Source organism: Suillus subalutaceus, assembly GCF_016647625.1.
Source record: "Suillus subalutaceus strain FC151 chromosome Unknown DFJ58scaffold_254, whole genome shotgun sequence".
NCBI classification, from domain to species: Eukaryota; Fungi; Basidiomycota; class Agaricomycetes; order Boletales; family Suillaceae; genus Suillus; species Suillus subalutaceus.
Genome location: NW_024540503.1, coordinates 1 through 12,593, shown reverse-complemented (window position 1 = coordinate 12,593; position 12,593 = coordinate 1). Strand labels below are relative to the sequence as shown.

At 45.7% G+C, this 12,593-nt stretch overlaps 5 protein-coding genes across 5 annotated transcripts; 1 reads left to right on the top strand and 4 right to left on the bottom strand.

Annotated features, from left to right (window-relative positions):
* Positions 1-4,869: 4,869 nt before the first annotated feature.
* Positions 4,870-6,161, top strand: DFJ58DRAFT_736187 (uncharacterized protein; the record flags this gene model as incomplete). The annotated part of the gene is made up of 3 exons (XM_041386753.1): positions 4,870-5,083; positions 5,142-5,350; positions 5,628-6,161. The coding sequence occupies 3 exons, from the start codon at positions 4,870-4,872 to the stop codon at positions 6,159-6,161; spliced, it is 957 nt and encodes a 318-aa protein (XP_041235940.1).
* Positions 6,162-6,861: 700 nt separating this feature from the next.
* On the bottom strand, positions 6,862-7,790 carry DFJ58DRAFT_918119 (uncharacterized protein). The gene is made up of 3 exons (XM_041395574.1): positions 7,493-7,790; positions 7,150-7,446; positions 6,862-7,102 (listed from the first exon to the last, which is right to left on the bottom strand). The coding sequence occupies exons 1-3, from the start codon at positions 7,718-7,720 to the stop codon at positions 6,902-6,904; spliced, it is 726 nt and encodes a 241-aa protein (XP_041235939.1). The 5' UTR covers positions 7,721-7,790; the 3' UTR covers positions 6,862-6,901.
* A 448-nt stretch (positions 7,791-8,238) lies between these two features.
* Positions 8,239-9,000, bottom strand: DFJ58DRAFT_736185 (uncharacterized protein; the record flags this gene model as incomplete). The annotated part of the gene is made up of 1 exon (XM_041386752.1): positions 8,239-9,000. One exon carries the CDS (start codon positions 8,998-9,000, stop codon positions 8,239-8,241), a length of 762 nt encoding a protein of 253 aa, XP_041235938.1.
* Positions 9,001-9,042: 42 nt separating this feature from the next.
* DFJ58DRAFT_670974 (uncharacterized protein) lies at positions 9,043-9,411 on the bottom strand (the record flags this gene model as incomplete). Its single annotated transcript, XM_041382910.1, has 2 exons — positions 9,043-9,095; positions 9,144-9,411. 2 exons carry the CDS (start codon positions 9,409-9,411, stop codon positions 9,043-9,045), a joined length of 321 nt encoding a protein of 106 aa, XP_041235937.1.
* Positions 9,412-11,384: 1,973 nt separating this feature from the next.
* On the bottom strand, positions 11,385-12,022 carry DFJ58DRAFT_719464 (uncharacterized protein; the record flags this gene model as incomplete). The annotated part of the gene is made up of 3 exons (XM_041384635.1): positions 11,385-11,734; positions 11,819-11,945; positions 12,002-12,022. 3 exons carry the CDS (start codon positions 12,020-12,022, stop codon positions 11,385-11,387), a joined length of 498 nt encoding a protein of 165 aa, XP_041235936.1.
* Between the last annotated feature and the right edge of the window lie 571 nt (positions 12,023-12,593).

The following is a 12,593-nucleotide window of genomic DNA, read 5'->3' as shown; positions in this document are numbered from 1 at the left end:
TTGCAAGACGACACATACTTCTGTTCAGAATTGTACTTGTCTTACATATTCTTGTCTGTTGACGCTAGTCTGTCCGCACTTGTATATTATTTTGTCGTAGGATAATCATACTTGCAACATAATTACATGTTTCCGTCAGAATGGTGGTGTTCTTGCATTTTCTTATCCATCACCAGCATTATGCTTGTGCTTGTATATTGCTTTACTGTAGGCTGATCATACTTACTATTCAACACATATTTCTATTGGAGTTGTAGTTCTCTTGCAACATCTGATCCCATCATGCCACTTTGCCCATTGTTAAGGTCATACTCAAAGGTTATCGGATCCAAAGGGCTTCAGCCTCAGCTCGTGCGCTGTGCCCCTTTCCCGAGTATTGCCCCTTATTTCAGAGGACGGACGAGTATTGTATCTGATCCGGATGACTTCCGGAAAGCGGACGAGTAGTGTAAAGGCTAATCTGGACGAAGTCCGAGACTAGAAAATAACGGAGGTAGACTGTCTAAGACAGAGGCGTATATGTAGACTATAGGAATCAATCCTAAGTCTCGGAATAGACAAGAGTAGATGAACTCAAGTCTGGACGGAAAGCAGAGACAGAATGAGCAGAATCTAATATGATATTCCAACTGAGGTGCTACTGAGTTGTACACGAGTTTATATACTATAGGTTTCTAACGGAATGATCAATCAGCAAGGTAAAGGCTATGTACGAAGCATATGGAAAGTCTATTGGTAATTCAAACAGATCACAAATCATTAAATGGAGATGAAGCATAGGTAACAGATCAGTAATACAAAGTGGAAGAACAGATAGCCGGAATACCAGTAGTAAGAAGTGCACCTGTATGTCAGACTTAGTCAGAGGTTTGAGTGACTGAGTGAGGGGAGTGCATGGGGTATCTACAACAAGTCCAAACATGAGCTCTTTTGGGGAGAATTTGAATGCCGGTAAAAGTCATTCATTGAGGTGTGCTATCGCTGTATTGAAGTGTTTAGGCCATCCATACGGTATAGATTCTGGTGTGATGTCGAACAATTCTTCTTCTCCAAGGTTCAGAGCACAAGCTCGTTTGAGGCATCCTAGTAAAATCCTGTTAGCACCTTCAACAAGCCCATTAACCCACGGAGAGTAAGCCGGTGTGACGTGGCATTCTACGTCATGCGTTTTGCACCATTCATTGACCTCTCCGTTGTTGAAATGCTTTCCACCATCCGTCATGAACTTTTTGGGGACCGTGAATTCTTGTCTGACCTTGTTGAGTCCTGCGATAGTGGTTTTGGCTGTTCTGTGGTTCTTGAGCTTGAAGCCCCAAATGTACTGGGAGTAAACATCGATGATCAGTAGAACATTGTTATATCCTCACTTTCCTTTGGGTAGTGCTAGGTAGTCGGCTACGAGGAGTTCAAAAGGGTGGTGTCGAACTATAGGTTCTAGAAGGGAATGCAACTGGGTCGCCCCGAAGTTCTTGCACTGTCCACAATCCAATATAGCGTTGTGACAATCATACCAGCGCTAGGCGCATATGAGTGTCATAGGCACAATTTGCCTTACCTTGAGGAAAGGAGTAAAGTGCTAGTCACCAGCGCTATTCAGCTCCCAAGCTATCCGCTTTGGAACTGCTTTTCTCCCATAGCGCGCTGCCTGGCCCGACGCCTAGGTATTCCGTCCTCCCATGTCCTGCCTATGTCCACCTACCTCCGCTGGTGTGTTATTTTTTATTAAACGTCGCTACTCATCAGTTGCAGGTCTTATTACATGCATCCTCGTGTTCCGCTGCGCTGCATGTCTTATTACCTGTCGCTACATTGTGCCTCCATCAGTGTCGCTACTATTCTCGCCTATGCATTCCCAAACTTTTACGCAGTATGATAAAACAACCCGTCGCACATACAGTACAGTACTTCCCTTCCCCGGACCTTTGCTGGTATCAGAGTCACTTTAGTCGTGCAATCAATTCCGCTCTTGCCAATCTCTCTGATCACGTGTCGCTTGACTTGCTTCGAGTGCGCGTCGCTAAAGTTTCTTCATAAGTTTGATTTTCACAACATCGGGATCACTGTCGGTAGTCGAGCTATAATCTAGTCGCTATCAGGCATTCCACTTGCACTATCATACCTTATCCCTCGCTTTCCCTTCTTTTGATTTCTTCTCGCCGTCGCTAGTCGGACGTCGCATAGGACAACTTGCATAGCGCTACTTACTTATACACACATTTCTCTGTCGGAACTCACTTGTCGCTAGTCGCTGATCGCTACAGCGCTACTCATTGGTTTGTTGGTCTTAGGTCGCTATAGGTCATTAGCCCTTCGCATCATCGCTACCCTTGCATATTTGAAGGGAGTTGCTTCAATAGCAGTCCTCTTGGGTCGAAAATTACACTCGTGCCTATTTGGATAAGTAGCGCTAGTTTATAACCAGCCTAGTCGCTATTACTCTTTCACAGCGTCAATGATTATTCGATCTAGGTGAGGGCAAAGAATCTTATCCATAAGCCGTAGCTTTACTAAGTCTCGCCCCCAGTGGCCATTCGACATGTGCTCCTGGTATGCCAAGTCGCGTGCTTCATCCTGCGTGACACATTCGAGACGGCTATGGACTTGGTTAGCAAAGGTGTTTGCGATTCACCACAGTTTGTCATCCGCAATGAGGAAGTTCTGTGTCCTGTGGCATGCGCATCTCTTGGTGCGTACTGATGCACTTTGGTCCAAGTCCATTAGTGCTTTCAGGATATCAGTGAAGAAGGGTTCCTTTTCAAATCGCTGAAGTAGGGATTGTGTGTCTGTAGTAGGCATTAGTGGCTCTGATCGTGAGTCGTCAATGCTAATGGCTAAAAGGTCTTGAATTGTGCCTCGTGACGCTTCCCAATCTTTGCTGACCATCCAGGTGTTCCCATCGTCCTCAGTGGGTACTGTTGTGACGAAACTATGGCTAAGTCCATCTGCTGCTGTGTTGCTGACTCCTGGTCGGTGACAATTATCTACAATGTGGTATGCCAATATACCGTCACGCCACCATGCATTGTGTTAGGGGGTTTGGCTTCTAGGGGTCTGCCAGGGGTGCCAGGGGTCTTGCCTGGGCCTCAAGGCACTTAGGTATATCTAGTTGTGCATGTCTGTAGCTAGCCTTTGCCCATTCCATTCGGTTTGCTCTTGCTGCTTGGTCTGAGTCCGTCAGCTCCCTTCGTCAGAGTGCCCCTCTCCATCTGGTGACTAGAGTGAGAGCTCTTCATTGGGCTTCTCGTACTCGCACCTGCTTTGTCATTTTCGCACACTCGTCAGTTCCCGTTTTCATCTTGACCTGGTCGTGCTCCCTTTGTTTTTTTTTAGATTGCTTGCTGCTGCTGGAGAGCTCTGGCATCACCTCCCGTGGAGGAGCTCTGATGGCCACCTCTCGTAGGCTATTTTATTAGACCCCCTGCTTCTCACTCGTGCTTCCTTTTCCTCGACACCATCACATGCCAACAACATGTTTTGCACTCACAGCAGCTGTACATCGACGCACATATTGCAGTAACATATCTCCGTATTATACGAGTGAACGGACGTGCATAATATCCTGTATGATATGGGCCAGCAGACCATGGGCCGAAGGTAGATATATCCCCAACTGTGATGGATGGGCCGGGAGTGTTATTATTCCCAATGGAGACGGGTGGGCCCAGGTGGGGAATATGTAAAGTAGATGAGTGGGCCGATGGACGTGAATTTTCAATAGACGGATCGGCTGAGGTAGTTGGATATTATGTAGATGGGTGTACCAAGGTAGATATGTATCAAATAGTTGGGTATATCAAGGGTGCTTGTTATCACATAGATGGGTGGGCCCAGATATATATCATAGTGGACGGGTGGGCCCCAGATATATATCATATTAGACAGGTGGGCCGACAAATTAATATTATTTTGTAGACGAGTGGGCCGACGTATTGGTATTATTTTGTAGACGGGTGGGCCAAGGGAGCAGTGCAAGATGTATTATATATGGGTGGGCCGATGGTAGACATATATTGCATAGACAGGTAGGCTGATGTGGGGGTATATAATATAGATGGGTGGGCCCAGGAGAATGATAATTGTAGACATGATGGAGCTCAGCTAGTTGTATATCATCCAAATCAAAGGAGGTAATAATTCAAAGACATCTAATGATGTGGTATGGCACGGAGCTTTGCAAAGGGGTGAAGTGGAAACTCGAGCGAAGTGTACCAAGTTCTGAGACCCAGGTCTCGACAAACGAATATGTGATATCCAACACACTTACGATCATCTGGTATTTCATTGAGCAATGGATGATAATAAATCTTTGAAAGCCAACATCATCCAAGCCTACCAAATGCCAAATGCCAAGTTTCGACGACCGAAAATCGAGTGAAGTTTACCGATATCCGAGCCCCGACTATCAAATCCCAACAATTGACCATCGAGTCCCCACAATCGAGTCCCAACTATCGAGTCCCGACTATCGAGTCTTGAAACCCGAGTCCCGAAGCCCAAGATTTGAGTCCTGACACCCAACGCCCGACCATCAAATCCCAACAATCGAGTATCGAGTCCCGACCATCGAGACCTGACACCCAACGCCCAAGATTTGAGACTCGAGTTCCGAGTATGGAGTCCCGGGTATCGAAAATTGAGTGAAGTGTACCAAGATCTGAGGCCCGGGTCTCGACAAATGAACATCTGACATCCAACAGACTTCCAATCATCTGGTATTTCATTGAGCAATAGATGATAATAGATAATAGATCTTTGAAAACTAAGATCATCCAAGGCTCCCTTATCTTATCCTCTCTATCTCCACCCCCTTTAACACCAAAGTGTGGACATTCAGGATTCAGCTTCTGATCTCACAAGATCAATTCAATCATGGATGTTTCTTCCACTTCTGATGATGAAATAACCCTCTTGAGCACTTGGGCCCTGACTGTCACTCATGTGGCACGTGATTATACAGAACAGAAATTCATTGCAGAGAAGACAGGAGGAGCCCCAGTTATACCTTCTATGAACCTAGACACTGATCTGGTGATGGCTTGTGATCGATTGGTTGATCGGCTCATAAAGGCATATAAAAATCCCAGTGAGTCTTCCTGCAGATTTGGAAATTTTGTTTTATCAGTCAAATTGCTTCATCACAGTTCGGATGCCAATTGATATTGCAAGATATAGCAAATTGATCTCCCCGAAGGACATGGGGCATAATGAAGAGAGAGAGGAAAAGTTGCTCGAGAGATGTCCTCCTGGCTATGAGGGCACAAAGTTGATTGACATACCTGCGACAATTCTTGATGCATCCGGTGCCATCATCGCATGGTACCTCCCAGACGCCTTGACCGATGCCACCCAGGTGTGTTATATATATTGTTACTGGATGGATATTGAACATCAAATGATACGTACAAAAGGAAATTTGGGCGGCCTCAGATTGGCTAGCTCCCATGCTCGAAAAAGCATGAAGCTCGATGGTATTTGGTGTACTAATTAACATTGGTTCACACCAAGCTCGGAAAATGATGTCCTAACTCCTGGATGCGTGAATTTATCTCTGGCGTGGTTTCACCAGGGGCACAAGGTAGGATCTGATGAGATGGCAATCTCGGTAGTTAAACTCATCAATCCCATAGAATCAGTCTGATCTGGAGGTATCTGCATCATTGAAGGGACCATCTTCCAAGAACATTCTCAAAGCCATTGCGAGGCCGGCAGCCATTGCCACAGTGGCACTCAGGGTGATGCATCCTGAGCAGTACTGGGCAGGGTTGCAAGCCTTTGGGAGCCTCGGAGAAAAGGCACGAGACAAGGAACTGCCGAAGATGTCAGAGACTCTCCAGTACTGGGCAACAGTGTTTAACAGCCTCACCGTCATATGCAATCGGGAAACCCTGAATCATCGAGACCCCTCATCAATTTCCAAATGCTTCGATATTCTCACTAGTGTGGGGAATTATTCTAATGCTCGGATGAGTATGCCAAGCCTTCAGCTGGAGTTCAGGTACAATCTGGGGTGCATGATTGAGTTTTCGGGAAGGATTGTCAGACATGGGGTTCATGCAGTGGAAGGAGATCAGATTGCCTGGGCATGGTATATGAGGGATGCTGTTCATATTTATGCCGGGATTCCGTCGTGTGGATGGGCAAGGTTGGATTGGAAGAAGTAGAAAAGGTAGTTACCCGTGTTAGTACCCACCTTCAAATACATGATATTAGATATCAGGCACTCCATACTTGACATTCGGGTTTCGGGTCTTGATAGTTGGGACTCGATATTCGAGGATACTCGATAGTGATGTTGTACACATTTCACCAACTACCGAGTACCGGGTTTCGGGCTTTGGTACTCGGTACCCGGCACTCGGTGATTCAAGAAAACAACTCCCAAAATTATATGTCATTAAATTTGTAATTTCTTAACTTAAGAATCGAAACTCGAAACTCGAAGCTCATAAAAATGCACGAGTTTCATGTTTTGAGTTTTGAGTTTTGTCGAGTGTTGAATCTTGGGTTTTGGGTGTTGGGTTTTGGGACTCGATACTCGATGGTTGGGCTTCAAGACTCAATTGTCGGGACTCGGGTTTCAAGACAAGACTCGGTAGTCGGGACTCAATGGTTGATAGTGGGGACTCAAAACTGGCAACTCATAGCAATGTTTGAGTTTCAAGTTTCGAGTCTCGAATCTTGGGCTTCGGGTCTTGATATTTGGGTATTGATATTTGGGACTCTATGTTCGGGATTCGATATTTGGGACTCAAGATATCTGGATCTTGATACTTGATATTTGGTATGCGGGACTCGGCATATAGCAATAGGTCAGATATTTGAAAGTCAGTATGTAATTTTCAGTACCTATTTCATCATGTACAGAATTTAGACTTCAACATTCTGAAGTGAAGGACTAGAACTACTCTGTTACCCTTGGCTTCAATTTGTTTAGGACAGTGGTGTACATCTGAATCTCTGCCATCTTTTCACGGATGCCAGCTTGTTGATCCTCAATCACTGTCAGGAGGTGTTCCCTCATCCACCTCAGTGCCTTCAGCATTGCAACCGAGCTTTCATCCACCTGCTCAGGAACAACAAGACGTTCATCCTCAACGCCAGACTAGAGAGGATTAGTCATCACTCAAGAGAATTCTGTAAAAGTCTTACTAGCCAATGCTGGTAGTGACAGACACAATTAGCGAATACCTGATCCCATGGCCATAATTCGTTCGGGATGGCAGTTGGTCCGGTCCACCATTGAGTACCATAGGTGGATACAATGCGGGAGGGATCCCCCAGATCTGCATCATCATGAAACTGGCATAGGTGGGATGAAAAGATGTGGTCCGGAACCATGTTCCAGGTGAGCTTGGGAATCAACTGAAGAATATGAGCAACCGGGCTCAGAACAACCGAAATGATGTTCCTTGCAGCTGAGTACTGCAGGATGAGAGTCACAAAAGTCTGTTGGAAATGTCAGCATTGACCACCACAGTCATCAGTCTCTTACAGCTATCTCCCATTGCAGCCCGGCTTTGAAGCGCATGATCTGAGCAGCAGAAGGCTCCTCGGTGTGGGCAGCCTCCATCTGATATTGAGAGATGGATGCTCGGATGCGAGATGCAGCCATTGACATTGTAGCTGCAATATCTGCCTGAGTGAGTGTGAGGGGTCGGAACCCATTGCTGGAAGTCTGAGAATCAGAAGGGGATGTAGGAGGAGTATGCAATACAGACATGGTCAATGCAGGATTATGAAGCCGGAAATGACAATGACAATGGCAGTTGGTTCGAAGGTGAAGATATGAGCCACTGGTTGATTGATGAAAATTTTCAAACTCCGACATTGGTTGATCCGGGCAAACTCTGACATGGGTCGACCCGGCCAATTCCTGGGACTGAAATGTTTGGGTCGAAGTAGCTTTTCATATCTTTGGCAAACAAATTCATTCATCTCGAGCATCTATAAACCAGCTCTTCAGGTCTTGAAATGACACCTGGGCATCCTGTGCCAGCAATGAATACATTTGGGATTGCCTTCCCGAGTAGCATGCATGACCTGGAAGGTGTTTTACCAATGATTCGTGCATCCTGTCACCCCATTGGGTTGCTTTCCACAAGACAAAGTTACATGTCCAATCCATCTCCAATTGGACCAACATCATTTCTTCCTTCCATTGATTCCCGTAGTGCCTTTGCCCGGAGCCAATGAACTCAGTAAACTTTGGATGGGTCCATCAGCTGAGCGCGGGACACGTCAAGCATGCCCAAACTCACATTCCTCATTCCATGAGTGATCAGGACCCCCGAGGTCGACTTCAACTGACCAGAACCAAGCGAGGGACTCGTTTTGCTGACCTTGGGCATTTGGATCGCCAATGGCAGTGCTGATTTTGAGCTGCTCGTGAAGCAGGTGTTTGTATTTCTGAAGCTGGTCTTGCCGTGGCTCCAGTTGCATCATTTGCTTCCTCGTCTTTGTATATATACTGGCATGGAGGGACACTGCCTGCTGCACTGACGTCACCTGGGACCAAGCTCGAGTTTTCAGGGCCTGGGATTTGGCTTGCCTAACTGTTGTTCGAAACAGAATCGCCTTGTTGCACAAGTGAATTCGGAGGTTGTGAAGGGAGTCATTGGCCTGCCCTTCACGAAGGGACGTCTCCAGTGGAATGAGATCGTCTGCCATACAGTGTCTGCATCTATCTACCCTGAGGTTTGATGACAATGGGATTACAGTGAGCTCAGGGGAGTTTGCCCATGTGTCAGATGTCTCGGTGAAGTCTGCCAAGTCATCATCGAGATCATCGAGAATGTCTAAGTCCAAGTCTTCAGGATCATCATCTGCATCAAATCCCTCTCTGAGATGCGTAATAGCAGACCGAGTGAATCCATCTATCTGGCCTTGGAGATGATCGCGTTGCCGGGCGATGTCTAACCTCTGTGTCTCGGTCATTCTTCTACCAATTCTTCGGACCTCGATGAGCAATGCAATTTGGGCCTCTTCAATTGCCAGCCCCATTGATATCCATGTTGCCACAGATCTGTGAGCTGGTGTTGCATTTCAGGCATTACCCTCCTCTAATTGTCTAAGCTCGATCTCCTTTTTGCTCGGTGCTGAGTGCAAAATTAATTTGGACTTTGATGGACACAAAGTCAACTAACCCTTCTTGATATTAATCTCATATACATCCATAGCCACAGGATCATTTATTCTGCTGGACTGAGGGATCCTCTCGCTGGCTAACCACTCTGTCTTTGAATTGCTGGGTGCTGCTTCATCAAGTCTGTCGAAAGCCTTTTCACTTTCAGCGATGCCATTCTTCACCTGCTTGTATTTTCGGCAAAGGGTCCTTTTAATGCGGATCATCTTGCAGAAATTGGAATCATTCATCTGATAATCGAGACATTCCTTTCGATGCGGGGATGACATTCCCCGAGCAGCGGGGGAAATCAGGTTGAGACGTGACCATAGGGTCTCCATGATCTCTCCATCGATCCGACCGATGCCTTCAATAAAATTTGACGCATATTGGACATACAGTGGCTCAAAAAAACTGTCCGCATGTTTGACATTTTTCACTATCTATGATATTGTGTGAGAATGAACAAATTCCTCAAGGACATACTTATACCACATTGTAGTATGGCTTCAGGGGCTTTTATTTGAGCCCTACACCGTGGGAATCGGCGGAGATATGGTGGAGATATAAGGCTTATAAAATGATGACTCATGTGGACAGTTTTTTGAGTGTATATTAAAACTATATAAATCATTATTTATGACACCATAAAAATCATGCCACTATTATATAAATTATAAAGTGGTGTCATTATGTTATTTTATGACTATATCTAACTATATAACCAGAATATCTCATGTATCATAGTCATAATCACCATGAAAGCCATCTCCTCTGCTCAAAGAGATAATATCCTCTCTCTGTCTTATGCTGGCCTCTCTGCTCGCCAAATTTCCTCTAGAACTGGAATATGCAAGTCCACTGTGGCCAAGTTCATCAAAGAAAGCCACCCAGACAAGGAAAACTCTTGTGGAGGACGTCCATCCAAGCTTACCTCTACTGACAAAAGGGCTATTATCCAACATATCACTACAGGAAAGGCTGATAATGCTGTCCAAGCCACCCATTATATCATCAATTCCACCATCACTACCTACCCCTGTCTCTTCACAAACTGTGAGGATGTTCTCAAGGCAGCTCATCTCAAGGCAGTAACAAAGAAGAAAAAGCCTCTTCTCTCCATCAAACATAGGCAGAGAAGACTAGCCTTTGCCTTAGCTCATCAACACTGGACTGTAGAGGACTGGAAGCATGTTATATGGTCAGATGAGACCAAAATCAATAGGATTGGGTCAGATGGGAAGGTGTATGTATGGAAAAAGAAGGGAGATGGCCTAACAGACAGAGAGTTAATGGGACTGTCAAGTTTGGAGGAGGTTCTTTAATGGTATGGGGCTGTATGGGATGGAATGGTGTGGGAATGCTTGCTGAGGTTGAGGGGAAGATGAATGCTGAGCAGTATGTGGACATTTTAAATGACCACTTGCTGCCTAGCTTGGCAGAATCAGGGATTGATGAAGAAGATATCATTTTCCAACAGGATAATGATCCCAAGCACACATCCAGAAGAGCTAGGGAATGGTTTGAAGAACATAACATCAATGTTCTTGACTGGCCAGCACAGTCTCCTGATGTCAATGTCATTGAACATCTCTGGGGAACACTCAAGAAAAAGCTTCAAGCCTATGAAAACCCCCCTAAAGGAGTATGGGAGCTTTGGGAGAGAGTAGCAGTGGAATGGGGGAAGATCACAGCTGAGGATTGCCAGAAATTAATTGAGAGTATGCCTAGAAGGATAGAGGCAGTAATTAAAGCCAAGGGAGGTCATACAAAATACTAGAATACCTGGTTATTACTGTAAAATACTTGAGTCAAAAAACTGTCCGCATGAGTCACCATTTTGTGAGCCTTGTATCTCCACCATATCTCCACCGATTCCCACGGTGTAGGGCTCAAATGAAAGCCCTGAAGCCATACTACAATGTGGTATAAGCATGTTTTTGAGGCATTTGTTTGTTCTCACACAATATTATAGATAGTGAAAAATGCCAAAACATACGGACGGTTTTTTGAGCCACTGTAGCAGCTGTCCTTATGTCCATGGATGTGCCACAACCCGATTCCGGGAATGATGGTCAATTCCGGAACCATTTTGAGAAATCGGCTTCGATCCACCCAAACCCGAAAGTGCTTGTTGTATTGACAGTTGATATCATAGAAGGTGACCGCCCTGTGATGCCTTCCATGTTGTGCCGGGTAGCCTCACAAAGTGCATAGTCCATGTTCATTTGTCTGCAAATGATGCATGGTTAACTCGTGAATGTCAAATGGCCGGGTCGGCTTGCCTTTTGCCTTTCTGAAAATCTACCATCAAGTGAGGAACAAAGCAACCGTGTCGAGCACAGGCTACTCCCCCAATGCCCGTGGATTCCAGCTTGTGCCGAGCCGCATTTGCTTGATTTACTGCCCGGTGATTGTTGCAGCTTGATTTTTCTAAAGTGTCGGCAGCCTCTGCAAGATGCATTTTATACCTGTCCTTTCCCACCATGAATCCCAACCCATCTGACAGCCAAACTTCATCAAGCAGCTTCATGGGATGCAGGTGTTTGGCTTTGAAATTTCCATCCATAACAAATGACCGGGTGTATTTCGACCTTGGAGTTGTTATTATCACTGAGGTGACTTCAGTATTGAAGAAGACTCACTCATCAAGTGATCCATGCCCTGCCAAGGACACATTAATCCCAGGCTAAGGACATGCCAGGCAAAATAATGTGAGATCTCCTGCATTCAGGCTGTCAGCACAATGGCCAAAGCCATGCCATTTCATCATCTTCAACTGCCTCCACTGTTGGGCGACTCCCATGAGCTCTCGGTATCGGTCCTTGCCACATGCTTTGTCAATATAATGTCCTTTAGATGAGAGATATATGGCATTACTGGTACAAGGTGTGGAAACATGCTCGAGGTCATTCGCCGGAGCTTGCTGTAATAGTTCATCGCCGAGGTCCCACATTCAAGGTTGTCCAATAGAAAATCATCGAGAACCCGAAGGTGAACAAAGTCTTCGGCTTGTTAAATGAAGCGGGGAAAAATCCATGTTGAAAACATTTGAAGGTCTGGACTCATGGCATTTGGACAATCGCAGCATCGAACCTGGAGGTGATGAAACTCCGGACTTGTCAATGATGACCATGGTGTTTTCCTTCGGCTGGAACTCAGGTTCCCGACACAGATGGTAGATCTTCAGGCTCAAGCTGGTCTTTCGGTTCGTCTTCTTTGAACAAATCCCACCTATCTGTAAGTACCGGACATTGTTTGCCCTCATGACCAAGGTGTATGACAAGTCCCGACATGAGCGAGACAACTTTGCTCGAAGAATTGACCATTCCATTGACTGATCCAGTGGAAGGGATTGCAAAGATGTTGGACTTCTGCAACAGCCAGTGCAATAGAGTGGCTCCACAAGACAATCTTGACATTTGTAGACCCCATCCTGGTCGCAGATGACACATCTCCTATCTTCTGGTGG

Bases quoted from the DNA above. Each gene is read 5' to 3' on its own strand.
- DFJ58DRAFT_918119 (XM_041395574.1), bottom strand. From the start codon at position 7,720: ATGTCTGTATTGCATACTCCTCCTACATCCCCTTCTGATTCTCAGACT. The intron at 7,447-7,492 runs GTAAGAGACTGA...CATTTCCAACAG, and splicing joins GGCTGCAATGGGAGATAGCT to ACTTTTGTGACTCTCATCCT. The intron at 7,103-7,149 runs GTAAGACTTTTA...AATCCTCTCTAG, and splicing joins GTCACTACCAGCATTGGCTA to TCTGGCGTTGAGGATGAACG.